At 40.2% G+C, this 16,019-nt stretch overlaps 1 protein-coding gene across 1 annotated transcript; it reads left to right on the top strand.

Moving 5' to 3' along the window:
- The first annotated feature begins 6,030 nt into the window (after positions 1 to 6,030).
- On the top strand, positions 6,031 to 14,382 carry mis18a (MIS18 kinetochore protein A). The gene is made up of 5 exons (XM_020512684.2): positions 6,031 to 6,308; positions 8,378 to 8,441; positions 11,794 to 11,916; positions 13,150 to 13,249; positions 13,807 to 14,382. The coding sequence occupies exons 1-5, from the start codon at positions 6,125 to 6,127 to the stop codon at positions 13,885 to 13,887; spliced, it is 552 nt and encodes a 183-aa protein (XP_020368273.1). The 5' UTR covers positions 6,031 to 6,124; the 3' UTR covers positions 13,888 to 14,382.
- The last annotated feature ends 1,637 nt before the right edge of the window (positions 14,383 to 16,019 follow it).

The following is a 16,019-nucleotide window of genomic DNA, read 5'->3' as shown; positions in this document are numbered from 1 at the left end:
TTCCTATTCACATACTTTTCCAAATGTCTTTTAAACATTGCAACTAGACCTGCATCCACCACTTCCTCTGGCAGTTCATTCCACACACTAACTCCTGAACTGCAATAATCAGGTTTTTACCAATGTCACGTATTTAAAATACATCTGTGAAAGTTATTTGAGCTTCAATGCATTTAAAAGATATATTATATAAAAATAAAAAAATAAAAATACAATTATGGAACTGGGTTAAAATAAATAATACAGCTATAAATAACCTTCTCCAGATGATCTATGTTCCCACATGAACTGTCAGTGTATAATCCTGTCATTATGGTGAGTTGAATTAAACTGTTTTCCAGAACTATTTAAAACTTGCCAAAAACATGTTTTAATTTTGGCTCATATGAAATGGGAATACATTGTAGTATCAAGAAAAGGAAGGAAAAATACAAACTAAACTGGACACTTCTAAAGGGAACGCAGGAACAGTAATATCTAGGTATATATGCACACAAATTGTTGAAGGTGGTAGGGCAGTTTGACAAAGTGGTTAAAAAGGTATGGAAAATCCTAGATTTTTTAAAAGGGTCAATGGGTGGAATTTTATTCTGGATCAGGGGTCTCATGCGGCTGAGAGACACAGCTGTCTATTTATGGAAAGGCCTCCCACTCCATTAGCCAATAAAGCAGTTTGCAGAGCAGAAAACAATTACAGGGAACTTTGAGGCTTTTTGTGCACTTATTGTGTTCAGTCATTTCTCATTCAGATCTCTCTTGCAATTAATGAGAGTAGACCATTGGACTTCAAAGGGTCAATGCTCTTGGTTCCTGCACACTGAGAGTGAATATTGTAAATGATTGTAAATTGTCTTAGACTATGATCTGTTTCACTTCTACATTTTCTGTAAAAATACCAGAAAACATCTGTTATTTGGGTTTTTGTTATTCAATTATGAGAAGAGGCATTGCTGGCCAGCCAGCATTTATTTCACATCCCTAATGGCCTTTGAGGAGGTGTCAGTAAGCAGTCTTCTTGAATCACAGTAATTCATGTGCTTTGGTTGACCTTAGGGGAAGGAGTTCTAGGATTTTGACCCAGTGACACTGAAGGAATGGCAAAGAGTTTCTAAGTCAGGATGATGAGTGGCTTGGAGAGGAGATTTCCCATATAGCTGTTGCCCATGTCCTTCCAGATGGTTGTAGCCGTGGAGTTGTTATGTGCTGTCTGAAGGACCTTGGTGAATTTCTGAGTGCATCTTTTACATGGTACACACTGCTGCTATGAGCAGCGGTTGGTGGAGTGACTGAATGTTTGTGGACGTGGTACCAATCAAGCGGGCTGCTTTGTCCTAGATGGTGTCAAGCTTCTTCAGCGGGGTTGGAGCTGCAATCATTCAGGCAGGTGTGGAGTATTCCATCATATTCCAGACATCTGCCTTTTATATGGTAACAGCTTTTAGGAAGTCAAGAAGTTGCTTACTGCAGGATTGCTAGTCTCTGAGCAGCTGTTATAGCACAGGATCTATATGGCTAGTTCAGTTTGGTTTTTGGTCAAAGGTAATATGCAGGATGTTGATAGTGGGGGAATTCAGTGATGCCACTCAATCTCAAGGGGTAATGGTTAGATGTTTGACACAAGGCTGTAAAGAGGTCAGGAATTGAGTGTTCCTAACGGTACAAATTGGGTGTCAGTCAGCTGGTTATTGCTAAGGAAGTATTACTTGATTGTATTGTTGATGATCCTTTCCATTATTTAGCTGATTATCAAATGTAAATTGAAGGGGTAGTAATTGGCTGGGTTGGATTAGGCCAACTTTACAGTATAGGCAATTTTCCACATTGTTGGATAGATGTCACCGAAGTGGCTGTACTGGGACACGTTGACTAGGGATGCAGCAAGCTCTGCAGCACCAGTCTTCAGGATTATTGCTGAATTGTCATTGCCTTTGCAGTATCCAGTGCGATGCCTTGATATCATATAGAGTGAATTGAATTGGCTGAAGACAGGCATCTGTGATGTTGGGATCTGTGCAGGAGACCGAAATGGAGCATCCACTTGGCACTTCTGGATAAGAATTGTTGCAATGTTGTGTTGGGCACTCCAATCATCCAGGATGGAGATATTTCTAAAGTCTTTTCCTCTTTGATTGAGCTGTTTACTTGTCCACCAACACTCATGACTAGATGTGGACTACAGAACTACTGAACTTCAATATGATTTGTTGGATATGGAATTGCTTAGCTCTGTTTATCACTTAAAGTTTCATCTGTTTGTACAACAAGTCATCCTATGTTGTGTTTTCTTCTAATTCATTCACAGGATGAGGGCATCCCTGGCTAGGCCGGTATTTCTTTCCGATCCATAATTGGATACATTGCCCATCCATAATTGCCAAGAGGGTATTTAAGAGTCAATCACAATGCTGTGGGTGTGGGTCTGGAGTCACATGTAGTCCAGACCGGGTAAGGATGGCAGTTTCCTTCCCTAAAGAACGTTAGTGAACCAGATGGGTTTTTCCAACAATGGATTCATTGTCACCTTTAGACTCTTAATTCCAGTTTTTTTTATTGAATTCAAATTCCACCATCTGCCTGGGTCTTGGGATTAACAGCCCAACAATAATACCATTAGACTATCATCTCCCCTGGATTGGGTTAACACCTCATTTTTAGGAACAAAATCAGAAATTGCTGGAAAAGCTCAGCAGGTCTGGCAGCACCTATGGACAGAAATCAAAGTTAATGTTTCAAGTCCAATGACCCTTCCTTAGAACTAGGGGCATCCAGGTTAGGTGGATCAGCCATGGTAAATGTGGGGATAGGGTTGGGACTGGGTCTTGGTGAGATGCTCTTTGGAGGGTCATTGTAGATTCAATGGGCTGAATGACCTCCTTCTGCACTGCAGAGATTCTGTGACATGAGTAGATAGGGCTTTTTTTGACAATTGTTTAATGGCTATCTTTTAATTCTGGATTTCATTGAAATCAAATTTCACCATTTGTTGTGGTGGGACTCAAACTTAGTTCACCAGAAAATTACCTGGGTCTCTGAATTAGATAGTCTGGTTACAATACCTCCACATCTCGCCTGCGCTGTCACAGAACTGTTGATTTTGATATGGACAAAGTCAGAAGTCACATGACACCAGGTTATAGTTCAACAGATTTGTTTGAAATCACACATGCTTTCGGAGCACAGCCCCTTCATCAGGTGCGGTGAAGGGGCTGCCCTCCGAAAGCTTGTGTGATTTCAAACAAACCTGTTGGACTATAACCTGGTGTCATGTGACTTCTGACTTTGTCCACTCCAGTCCAACACTGGCACCTTCACATCCTTGATATAGATAGGCGGTATAGTTGATGATGATATGAGGACATATTTCTATTATTAATGAAAATCTTCAAGGGTTGCATCCGCACCCTGCTGGACACCAGGGAGAAACCTCTATTATAGTCAGTGCTGAGGCAGCTGTATTTGTCTAGGATAACAGCAATGTAAATCCATCAGCACTCAGCTTCTCCATCGGCCATACCTCAGCCGTGCATCACCTTGGTAACACACAGAAACTAGGTCCTTCATGGCTCCAGGCTCATCTTCTGAGAAACACAGAGGAGGTTTTGGCCTTGGACCTGCAGCATGCGGGCCCACAGGCATGAACACGATGTGGCACTTACAGCAATGTGTGACTATCTCCTCTGCCTGGTGGATACTTTGGAGAGGTGACGGCTAGTAAACCCTGACAATAAAAACCCAGAGTGGACTGATCTAAACAGTCACTTCTCTGGAAAGTCCCGAAACCAGGCCAACTGTAGCTCTGTGCATTCCTTATCGGACTTAACTAAACTGGGAAGTTCAAGTGGAGAACTGTGATGTGTGGGCAGGCCAGGGTGTCCCTCGTCTTTGCCCTAGATAAGAGCGTTCTCAAGATAGATAGCTGACAAGCATTCAATCTGACACAAAACACCTTAAAAAAAGTCAGTTCTGCTATAACGCGATAGTCTGTGTTCCCCTGCAACGTCGCATTATAGAAAATCGTGCTATAGAAATAACAGGATCTATGGGAAAAGTGGAGTTGAGGCAAACTACCAAAATTATCATTTCTTTTGGGTTTTACCAAAATTATCACTCAAAATTGTCCGAAAATCACTCAAAAGCCTTTCACAAAGGATAGCACAGTTTAAGTGAATGTTTAACTCATATCTAATAATAAAATAAAAGTAAATTTAACACCTTACCTTGAAAAAATGTCAAGATGACTTGATGGGGGAGTAGGTTTTGAGGTTGCTGTGTTGTTAATGCAGGGGCTGAGGGTCATCATCATTACCTTCAGGTGCAGCTGCGGTTGCAGGGTTAGGGCAAAAAATAATTAATCCAGAAGTGGATGGATGTGGTTCATTGTCTTCTGACTGTTTCTTGGGGGGAGTTGCTTAAAAAAGATATCCAGATTTTGCTGCTTTGCCCTTTTTCTTCTTTCATGAAGAAACTCTTCATATGCTGCCAAGTAAGATCTTATTCCATGATCTGCTACCCTGCTGCATTCTGCAATGTAATCATTGTCCTTTAAGAGCTGCAACTGCTTCTCAATTTCCCTCAGGATAGAAGACAAAACAGAAGTGGAAAGCTTTCATGGTGCTGCATCCTGGACTTCACCTTCTTCATCTCCAGCTTCCATTTCCCCCTCAGCGACAAGTTGTTGTAGATCAGCTGTAGAGAGGTCTTCACTGTGGGACTCAAGCAGCTCTTCAACATTCTCACTCTCCACTTCTTCAAATCCAACTTGCTTTGCAAAATCAACTCAACATTCTTTGATTCTTGAGAGCTCCTCCAACGTATCAAAGCCTTTAAAATCTTGAAAAAAAATCTGAGAAGCTTCCACCAAACTGCATGCAAACAGTCCTTGCTGACATCACCCCAGGCATCCACAATAATGTCAATTGCATTCTTGATGTTAAAGCTCTTCCAACATTGAAGAACACTGTCCTTATCCACCTCAGTGGCTGCAATCAGCCTCTAAAATGTGCGTCTTAAATAATAAGCTTTAAAAGCTGCTATTGCACCCTGGTCCATGTGTTGAAGAAGAGAGGTTGTGTTTGGTGGTAGAAATAGCACTTTGATGTTTTCAGAAAGCTCACCAATGGCGGGAGTATGGCTTGGCGCATTATCCAGGATGAGGAGAATCCTGAGATCCAATTTTTTTTCCCCTGCAATACTTTCTAAAAATACTTTCCTGAACATCAACAATAAGGTCATCTGTACACCAATGGAATTGCATTATAGCCACCATAAGTTCACGTTTTAGAAATAGTGTTCCTCTATTTGTCAGTCGCATTATGAACAATTCGCATTGCCGGAACATGCGTTATAGCAGAACTGTATGGTTTTATGATGCTCAGGAAAACAATTATTACAGCCAATATAAAACAATGAAGTGAGAATACTGCAAATCTGAAAGGAAAACAGAAAATGCTGGAGAAACTCAACAGGTCACCATGGTGGGATAGCATGGTGCCTCAGTGATTAGCTTTGCTGCCTCACAATGCCAGGGGCCTGGGTTTGATTCCAGCTTTGGATGACTGCCTGTGTGGAGTTTGCATGTTCTCACTGTGTCTGTGTGGGTTTCTGTTGGGTGTTCTCATTTCCTCTTATAGTCCAAAGATATGCCAGTTAGGTGAATTGGCCATGTTAAAATTGGCTGTAGTGTCCATGGATATGTAGGCTAGGTGGATTAGCCATCGTAAATTAGTCTGGATCTGGGTCAGATGCTCTATGGAGGGTCAGTGTGGACTCGATGGGCTGAAAGTCTTCTTTCCCCACTGTAGGGATTCTATGAGGTCTGTCAGTTAGTGTGGAGAGAACAGAGTTAGCATTTCAGGTCCAGTGATCCTTCTTAAAAACTGTTTTGGCCAGCTCACATTGTGTTTTATCATGGTATTGCCCACCCCTGGCTAGGTGCTAACAGAAGTGGGATGTGGGTGGACACGCTAGAACTGCACTGTGACTTTAAACAAAGAAACTTTTACAAACAGGGACAAGATACCCCGGACGGGACTGCGCACGCGCACACGTAGCCGTGAGGGTGGCTTCGTGCGCAGGTGTGTAGCCGGCTGCAGACGCTCTCTGCGCCTGCTCAGTGGTTTGAAAGATGGCGGGAGTAACGGTGGATTTGGTGACGGACGATGAAACGGACAACAAGGATTCGGGCACTTTCATCAGCGGGGACTCGGATTTGCCGGCCGTCTTCCTCTGCTCACAGTGTCGGCTGCCGGTGGGAGATTCGCTGGCCTGGGTGGGAGCAAACCCGAAGGAGGACATGATCTACCTGAGCAGTGAGCGGGGGGGAAAAGAGGGCGGAATAGTCCCCTAGCCGGGGGGGGGGGGGTGGGGGGGGGGGGGGGGGGGGGCGGTGGACATGTAAGTTTTTTTTAAAATTGATGTAAAAGGGGGTTAAATGACTTCTTTAATGTTTGAAATTTAGACTTTAATCAAATAAATCTGAACAAGAAATTGAAGAAAAAGTGGAAGTTTATGTTGTATATAGAGTATTTGACATTGTCTTGTTTTAATCTAGGTAAATTAACAAGGTCTGTAATTTTAGCAAGCATCGTGAGATTTGATTCTCATTTGAGCCAATTGGTACTATTTTGAAGCACTCACTCATGATTTCTAATCACAGAATTGTTACAGTGCAGATTGATGCTTATTGTGTCTACACAGGTTCTGTTACCTAGTGCGGCTTCTCCATCAACGACCCGCCGCTCCCTGTCCTCGACCCATTCTCATGCTGAGCCACCTGCATTCAATTTCCGTAACTGATACTGGAGCTGAGTCTAGGTTGCATTGGTGCAGATGTGCTGAGCTGGGCTGTTAATAACTCTGTCAAAGCTGCTCCACCTGCCTCTCACTGGTACCGTTCACCTCTAGATCCCTTGTTCACAGAGGGATCAGAGAGGGAAGCAGTGAACAGGATTTTTTTTAAAAGCAAGGATTTAAAAAGCTCCTGGCTCAGCACTTTTGCCCTGTCAGCACTTTCTCAACGTCTTAGCTCAGGTATTGGATTGAGATTTTGAATGCAAATACAAGAATAGTGGACGGAAGAGGTACAAGGGCAGTCGGGAGCGCTGAGTTTAGCAAAACAATGGTTTGGGGAGAGGGAGTGGCTGTAAATCAGAGGGTCAGAGAAGGGAACAATCTCCAGTGACTGTGTTTTGGGAATCAGGATCACGTCGAGCAGGAGATACTATGTGGAAATTTGCATTTTTACATTTACTTCAAGTTATTTCATTCACCAGTTTACAATCTTCTGGATTTAATATTGAGTTCAACACCTTCAAATTGTGAATCCACTCCCATGCTTTCCCTTTTGTTTCGCTTTGCTTTTTGCATTCTCTGTCACCATGTCCTCTCTCCCCTCTCTCCACCCCAGTTGGACTTTCTGTTCTTTACAGTTTGGCAATTAGACACTCCATCGTTCTGCCATTTTCACATTCTGATCACTTAATCTGAACTATCAACATCCTTTATCCTCCAGCACTCCAAAACCCCCACCCCACAACTGCCACCACTATTGCATAAATGCTGCCCCCTCCATACTTTGTCCGCTCGGAAGAGTCATCTAGACTTGAAATGTTACCTTGCTTCTTCTCCGTGGATGCTGCCTGACCCGCTGTGATCTCCAGCATTTTTTTGTTGTTTTCAGTAAAGATTCCAACATCAGCAATTTTCTCCTCCATTAGTCTCAATATATTTTACTCTCCTCATAGTTAATGTTGTATTAAAATATATTAATAAATGTAATTGAATAGATAAAGATGCTAAAATTTGCCTTAAGTCTCTGCTAATATGACCGAGTGTGGGTTTTCCTTGTGTTGGAAAGTCTAATGGTGAAGCAGGGGCAGGGAAAAGTCATACACACCAAGTAGTGATTACGTACTTTAATGAGCATTGTATTTCCAAGTTGACTAATGGTTGTAAAAAATGCCAATTAAGCATACAACTTTGTGTGTGGGACACCATTCATGTAAGCACTATGGATTCTGTTGAAACCGCTTTAAACCTTTATTGTAGCTGCTGGATAAGCCATAGTAGAATGGCTTGTGTGTCAGATCTAATTGAAGCTTAATATTTATTTTGGATATTTAAGTTATTACTTTGCTTGACTCTTGTCTGAATCATAGGGTAACAGGGATTAGAAGGTTACATCCTTGGATATGTTATTAAGGTGAGGTTCTAAAGGGTCATACGTGATATTGTATTGTCTTTTAAAGATAGATCCACTTATTTTGATCTTGAATATTTTAGGTGGTTGAATGCACAAAGAACATGGCCTTTTGTGGGTGGCTGATCATTGTGCCTGAATTTTAGACTCGTAAGCTGATAACCTGTTGCTCTTCTGTAGGTGTTACTAACAATATCAAAGTAGACAAAGAACAGAAGATAGACACTGCGGATGAGTCTGGTTGGTAAGTATGTTGATTAGTGCAGATTTTTGAGCACATAAATGAAGAAAAGTTTTTTTTTAATGTGGCTGATGCAACAGATAGTGCATTCATTCTATCAAAACTTTTCTAGCAATTAAAATATACTTTTGTAAGTACATAGTCCTTTAGATTTTAATTGTTTGAAATTATTTTTGGAAAAATTGTTTTTCTTTTAGCTTTATCTTTGTCTCTTAATTCCATCTTTCTTTCCTCCTCTCCACATGATTTAACATTTGTTTAATAAAAAGTTCAAATTTGTATCTTCTAGTTCTGTGTGCCTCGGTTGAAACTCTTCAGTGTCCTGGACACATGCTCCTTCAGCTAGTCCCAGATCCACCATGCAGAGTGCCACACTAAAATAGATTTCTAATTGCTTCGAGTCACTGCATGAAAATCCACTAAAATATCTGTGGACAGTTGTTTGCCTAATGAATTGTGGGCACTGTTTGTTTGCCTTTTACTGCAAAATTTGGACAAATATATTCCATTTGTAGAGTTTGATAGATGTTGCAAGTGACTTTTCAACTGGAACCGATGTGACATCTCCTTGTGGCGTCAATAAAGCAGAAGGTTCAGACAATAGGTCTTATAGGTTAACTATGAACAAAGTAGCACTCGTTCCCTGTTACAAAGAATCTATTTTACTGAGCAGTATTCTAACTTTCTTCATTTAACCTTTTTCCATAAAGGAAAATTCTTCCATTTCATTCCATTGAGTCTGTGCACTAAACATATGCTTGCGGTAACTCCAGGTATTTTCATCCTTCAAATTTCTATGAAGTTCAGACTTTTTTTTACCTTTTTCAGCTGGCACAGGGATTGTTGACCCAGCATTATAGTCTTTGGATTTGGCTAGTTGAGAGGTTGATTTCCTTTGCTTGGATTTAAAAAAAAAAAAAAAGTGCTCATTGCTTCTGTTTATAGGCTGCCAGCGGACATAGCTAACAATTTCAGTGTATGTCCATTGATAGCAGACATATGGTCACTTCTTTGACAATGGAATAGAAATACAATTCAGCAAACTATTTGAAATACTGTAAAGGATGCAATATCCTATTCATTGTGGATGGACTTGATGAATAAAATGTCAGTTGCCAGAACTGGATGAGTACAATGTCTGGGATTCTCTAAACATAGTAACATGTTAATTTCACATCCTGTACAAATGACAATAAACAATCTACAAAATCTTCCAAAAGAATGGGTAGTCTAAACAAAAACAGGGCACCAATGAATAATGTTATTTTTCCAGCACTAAAACCATAAGATAGAGAAGTAGAATTAGGCCATTCAACCCATCAAGTCTGCTCCGTTGATAGATGAGGGAAGGGCTGTAGCTGTCATATACATGGACTTCAGTAAGGCGTTTGATAAGGTTCCCCATGGTAGGCTGATGGAGAAAGTGAAGTCGCATGGGGTCCAGGGTGTACTAGCTAGATGGATAGAGAACTGGCTGGGCAACAGGAGACAGAGTTGTGGTGGAAGGGAGTTTCTCAAAATGGATAACTGTGACCAGTAGTGTTCCACAGGGATCAGTGTTGGGACCACTGTTGTTTGTGATATACATAAATGATCTGGAGGAAGGTATAGATGGTCTGATTAGCAAGTTTGCAGATGACACAGATTGGTGGAGTAGCAGATAGTGAAGGGGACTGTCGGAGAATGCAGCAGAATACAGATAGATTGGAGAGTTGGGCGGAGAAATGGCAGATGGAGTTTAATCCAGGCAAATGCGAGGTGATGCATTTTGGAAGATCCAATTCAAGAGCGAACTATACGGTAAATGGAAAAGCTCTGGAGAAAATTGATGCACAGAGAGATCTGGGTGTTCAGGTCCATTGTACCCTGAAGGTGGCAACGCAGGTCGATAGTGGTCAAGAAGGCATATGGCATGCTTTCATTCATCGGACGGAGTATTGAGTACAAGAGTTGGCAGGCCATGTTACGGTTGTATAGGACTTCGGTTCGACCACATTTGGAATACTGCGTACGGTTCTGGTCGCCACGTTACCCAAAGGATGTGGATGCTTTGGAGAGGGTGCAGAAGAGCTTCACCAGGATGTTGCCTGGTATGGAGGGCGCTGGCTATGAAGAGAGGTTGAGTAGATTAGGATAATTTACATTAGAAAGACGGCGGTTGAGGGGGGACCTGATTGAGGTCTACATGAGGGGTACAGACAGGGTGGCTAGCAAGCTTTTTCCCAGAGTGGGGGACTCAATTACTAGGGGTCACGATTTCAAGGTGAGAGGGGAAAAGTTTAAGGGAGATATGCGTGGAAAGTTCTTTACGCAGAGGGTGGTGGGTTCCTGGACCGTGTTGCCAGCGGAGGTGGTAGAGGTGGGCACGATAGTGTCATTTAAGATGTATCTTGACAGATACATGAATGGGCAGGGAGCAGAGGGATATAGATCCTTGGAAAATAGGTGACAGGTTTAGATAGAGGATCTGGATCAGCGCAGGCTTGGACGGCCAAAGGGCCTGTTCCTGTGCTGTAATTTTCTTTGTTCCGTCAATCATGGCTGTTGTGTTTTCAACCCCATTCTCCTGCCTTCTCCCTGCAACCTTTGATCCCCTTACAGAGATAGATAGGTCTTTGATTAATCTTAAATCAACTCAATGATATGGCCTCCACAGCTTTCTGTGCCAGTCAGTTCTGCAGATTCCCGGCCTTTCGCTAAAGAAATTTGTCCTCATCTCTGTTCCAATGGATTGTCCTTTTACTCTGAGGCAAAGAAAATGGAATGTTGTTTATTGAAAGGGCAATAGTATAAATGTATGGAGATTATGCCAGAGTTATATAGGGTGTTGGTGAGACCAAATTGAGAGTAACATGCACAATTTTCGTCCCCTTCCTTAAGATCTAGTAGAAGCAGTTCCAAGAAGGTTTGTTCAACTGATACCTAGTTGAAGGATTATCTTATTAGGAAATATTGGGCCTGTATTCATTAGAAATTACAAGAATAATAACAGATCTTATTGAAACATTAAAGATCCTTTTTGGGGACTTAATACATTGCTGAAAGTATGTTTCCCTTTGGGGAAGACACTAGAACTGAGGGACACTTCAAAATAAGGCTCGTCCAGTTAAGGTCCAAATGAAATTTTTTTTCTCAGAGGGTCATTAATCTGTGGAATTCCCTTCCCCAGAGAGTAGTGGAGTGAGGTTGTTAGATATTTTCAAGGCTAAGTTAGATTGACTTACTTGTCAAAGTTGAATTGAAGCCATTATCAATTATGAACCTATAAAATCTAATTAAATAATTTGCTTCTAATATACATGTATCTATTTATGTAATGCATATCTGTAATAACTTTATTTTTCCTTCTTTCCAGCATTTATGTGTTGTTATCCTGTAGTGGCTGCTCTCTGTTGCTGGGTAGAATGTACCATTGCACTCCAGTCCACCTCGACTACAAACGGAATGTATATTGCTTGTCTGTAGCCTATATTGAAAGGCAAGTTTGTGTACTACAGAACAAGATCTTAATGAACCACTTTCCCATGTAAAATCTATCTAGTTTTCTTTTAGAAAAAGAAAATACTGGTAATGACCCTAACCTCTGATCCAGGAGGCCTAGGTTGAAGTCCCACCTGTTCCAGAGGTGTACAATAAAATCTCTGAATAGACTGATTAGAAAGTATCTAGATGACATGAGTTCTTCAAGTCTGGAATACATTGCCTGGAAGTGCAGTGGAGCCAAGTTCAATTCAGGTACTCAAGACGAGATGATTCATTTAATAGAAATGGTGTGAAGCTGCACAGGGAAAAGGCAGGAGATTGGTATTAATCAAAATGTTCAGTTAGTGGTGATTCTGTTAAATGTATATACCTATGGTCTACTATGAGAAGGAAAACCTTTGCCATATGCATAAATCCCAAAATCAAGGTGGATAAACTGAGAGTAGAGTTTCCGGTTGTATGGTACGGAATCTGCACACGCTATCTCTTGGGGACAACACCTAACCAGAGAGCTTAAGCACAGGTACTTTGCTTTCATTCCCCAGTCCTTTAACATTGTGGTGTTAGACTAATACTGCAAGTACCATGTTTCCCCAGAAGCTTGTTCCAAACAAAGGCACGTTTTGAAACACTATTGAGCCAGTGATGATTGTAATTGGCTTAATCTTTTTTGTTTTTTTTTAAGTCAAATATTCTACTGAGTCTTGGATCAGATACTGGAAAGTTACTGCAGTAATAATACCATGCCTCAACAAAAGTTTGTGCCTTTTAGAACAGGCATAGAAATTAGATGATAAAATAATGATACTTTGAAAAAAGAAAAAAAGTTGCATTTACATAGAATTCTCACATCCCCAGGATGCCTCAAAACACTTCTCTGTTGCAATGTTAGGAAATATAGCAGCCAATTTGAGCAGCGAAACAGTCCTCAAACAGAAAGAGAATCTGTTTTTGGTGCATTTGGTTGAGAGATAAATATTTACCAGATACCTAGAACCTTCTGCTTTTTTTGGGGTATTTTAAATCCACCTAGTGTGGCTGACATAGTCTAGTTTATTGTAATGTCTGAAAGATGTAAATTTCCTCCTCTATACTGGTAACACATATGTCCATGTTCTTAGACCGTTGCCAAGATTCAAGCTAGAACATTGCAACTGCATCAAAGTTAACTCGATATCCAGTTTTGTGTATCAAATTGTAAATGATGATCTTTGCTTCACTTTATTAGTTATGTCCTTGGCTCCACCATGAATTCAGAATTTGTTGATGAGAAGAAAAAGCCAGTCGTCCTAGAAACTCAAGTTGAAGTCCTTGAAGAATTGACAAAGGTAATTTCTGATGTGATTGGATATTCAGATTAAAGTTGCCTTCAATAGATTATTTATGTTGATTTTAAACTTAAATTTTGCTTTTCTATAAGAAAGTTACATTTTTTTCAAATGATTGAGTTATTTTCAATTAGATTATTGAAGAGCAATTTTAAAATTCAGGTTCTATAAAATGCAGTTGGAAGTTACATTTTATTGTGTTAGACATTAACTGCAATCACTGACATGTTGCATATTTTTAGCTATAAAATTTAACTTGGCTAAGGGTTTTTCTAATTACTATTTCTTTTTATCACCTAAAAAAACTAAGTGATTGATTAACCTTTTAGGGGAAACCATACCCTATCACAGGTACTGTACAAAAAGCAAAGGAATATTCTTATTGATATGCACCTAGACTTTCATTGAGCTTAATTTTAAGTTGTTCTTTTTAGGATCAGTTTCTCATAGTTAATTTTCATGGCACGAAATGTTGCTGACATTTTTTCTGTATATTGATTGGCTTTTTTTTTTTAATTCTTATTTGCTGAACTTTGAGAGAATTTTTCTTCCAACAGTCACAAACTGTGCTGAATCTAATGCTCGCAAGACTTGCTGCTGTTGAAGAAAAGATAGAATCATTGCAGAATAAGGGATAATTCTAACAAGTATGACATTCAAAATTCATGGTAATATAGAGGCCTCCTATTGAAGGTATCAGCAAACGGCAGATGCCCGCTCTTGTAGAATTAATTCGTTACAAGCAATCTTTGAGGAAGTCCTTTTGCTTTCTTCCGATGTCTGATTGTATGCTGGCTTTGTTTATTGTCCAAATTCAAACCTTGGCTCATGTTTCTCAAGTATTGTATATGTTATGCATTGTACCAATTTCTGAATTTAACTTCAATTCTTAGTCTTAATCTGTGTAAAAGAGAAAAAGAATTGAATAATCAAAATTACCACTTGTAAAACATATTAAATGTAAAATTTAACTGATTTAATTATGTCTGTAATTAAACTTAAAAAAAGTGCAGTCTCTAACCATTTCATCTTGTTCCATAACTGTCGTCGTGGAATTGTTTTAATTGTAGTTTTTGTTTTGGAAATGTAAGATCATATTAATGTGAAAATAAAGCTGTATTATATAATTTTGATCCATGCAAGCTACTGTTTATTATATACTTTCTACAATATTGATTTCACTTCATTCAAAAGTGAAATTGGGTGCAAGTTTGAAATCCCCTTCTGAGAAGCAAGATTACCCAGACTATAATTACTTTTTAATTTTGAATAATCCGAGAGTAAACGGAAATATTTTGAGTTTCATGCAGAATATTTTGACAAACAGTCAAAAAGACAAGCTTGTGTCAGAGATAGTAGGAACTGCAGATGCTGGAGAATCTGAGATAAGGTGTAGAGTTGGCTGAACACAGCAGGCCAAGCAGCATCAGAGGAGCAGGAAAGCTGACGTTTCAGGCCTAGACCCTTCCCGAAACGTCAGCTTTCCTGCTCCTCTGATGCAGCTTGGCTTGCTGTGTTCATCCAGCTCTACACCTTGTTATCTCAAAAAGACAAGCTACCTGTTTTAATTTTAACTTGATGTTAAACACTGTGCATTATGCAGTAAGTTCACGCTTGCAATGTTGCATTCCAACAATTCCAAATCACCACATAAAGGCAGTCTGTTTTCATCTGCTAGGGGACTGTTAGTCTGGCTGTGTTACTTATGAAATAAGTGGAACCTTTGGTCCTCCTTTGATTTTTATGTGTAGTCCCATATGTAGACAAAATAGATTGCACTCAGTATTCAAAACCTACCTTCTCCAGTTTCTTCATTGCAAATTTTTGTGATCTATTACAAACTTTGTCTCAACAAGATGAGTCTTTTTTTTTAAATAAACTAGGGGAATTTGTGCAATCACATCTGAAAGGAACCACAGAGCCATTTTTTTGAAATGTCATTCAAGCCCAAAATTTGTTATCTATTCTGAAGCTCATGGAAACATAGAAAATTGGAGTCATTTCGCCCATTTGAGTCTGCTCTGCCATACAATTAGATCATGGCTGAGCTTCCACCTCAACACTCTTTTCCCGCAATCTCCCTAAATCCCTTGATATCTTTAATATCAGGAAATCTATTGATCTGTCTTGAACATGTTTAATGACATGAGCCTCCCCAGTTCTCTAAGCAAAGCATTCTTAGGATTTCGCCACTGTAGAGTAAAGACATTCTTCCTCCCCTCAGTCCGAAATAACCTACCAATGAGTGCTAGACACCAAGGTGATCCAGAGCAAATACATTTATAGCAAATGTGTACAGCTTGAGTAACTTCAGATTTTAAACGGAGAAGCTGGAATCCAAGCTGCCACGTATTGTGCCACGTCAGTGAGCTAGAAAGTTACCCAGCCACTCTTCGGGATGTAGTCAGACTCATTAGGTAATTCCAATTGGTCTGTGATCCAGACACAGGAATGTGTGATTGCAAGTGAATCAGATTTGGGAGCACAAGGGGTATCTTTCAAGGTGTCTCAGTCTTGCAAGTGTCCAACAGTTATTCGGTTATTGCAAGCTGTGTGGATAAGAGCAGTGACTGCAGAAAGGAAGAGCAAGTTGACCACATTACTAAGATACAGCGAGCTGTTCAAATCGTGAGAGGGGACATTATATTTGGGGATAGATACTTTTGTCTGTAGCTGTGAGTGAGAGTCGTAAAGGCAGAGTTGCATGCCTAATGGCAGGATTAAAGACATTTCTTCAGGGCTGGAGAGGACCTTGAAGTGGAAGGGGAGG

The sequence above is a fragment of the Rhincodon typus genome, chromosome 11, assembly GCF_021869965.1.
Source record: "Rhincodon typus isolate 14 chromosome 11, sRhiTyp1.1, whole genome shotgun sequence".
NCBI lineage: Eukaryota > Metazoa > Chordata > Chondrichthyes > Orectolobiformes > Rhincodontidae > Rhincodon > Rhincodon typus.
Note: the sequence above shows the minus strand (reverse complement) of the source record. Positions and strands in the feature narration are given on the sequence as shown.

What these genes read in the sequence shown, in the direction of transcription:
- mis18a (XM_020512684.2), top strand. Translation starts at nt 6,125, where the DNA reads ATGGCGGGAGTAACGGTGGATTTGGTGACGGACGATGAAACGGACAAC. An exon ending in ACTGCGGATGAGTCTGGTTG is followed by an intron (nt 8,442 to 11,793) that starts GTAAGTATGTTG and finishes CCTTCTTTCCAG; the next exon opens with CATTTATGTGTTGTTATCCT. An exon ending in TCCTTGAAGAATTGACAAAG is followed by an intron (nt 13,250 to 13,806) that starts GTAATTTCTGAT and finishes TTCTTCCAACAG; the next exon opens with TCACAAACTGTGCTGAATCT.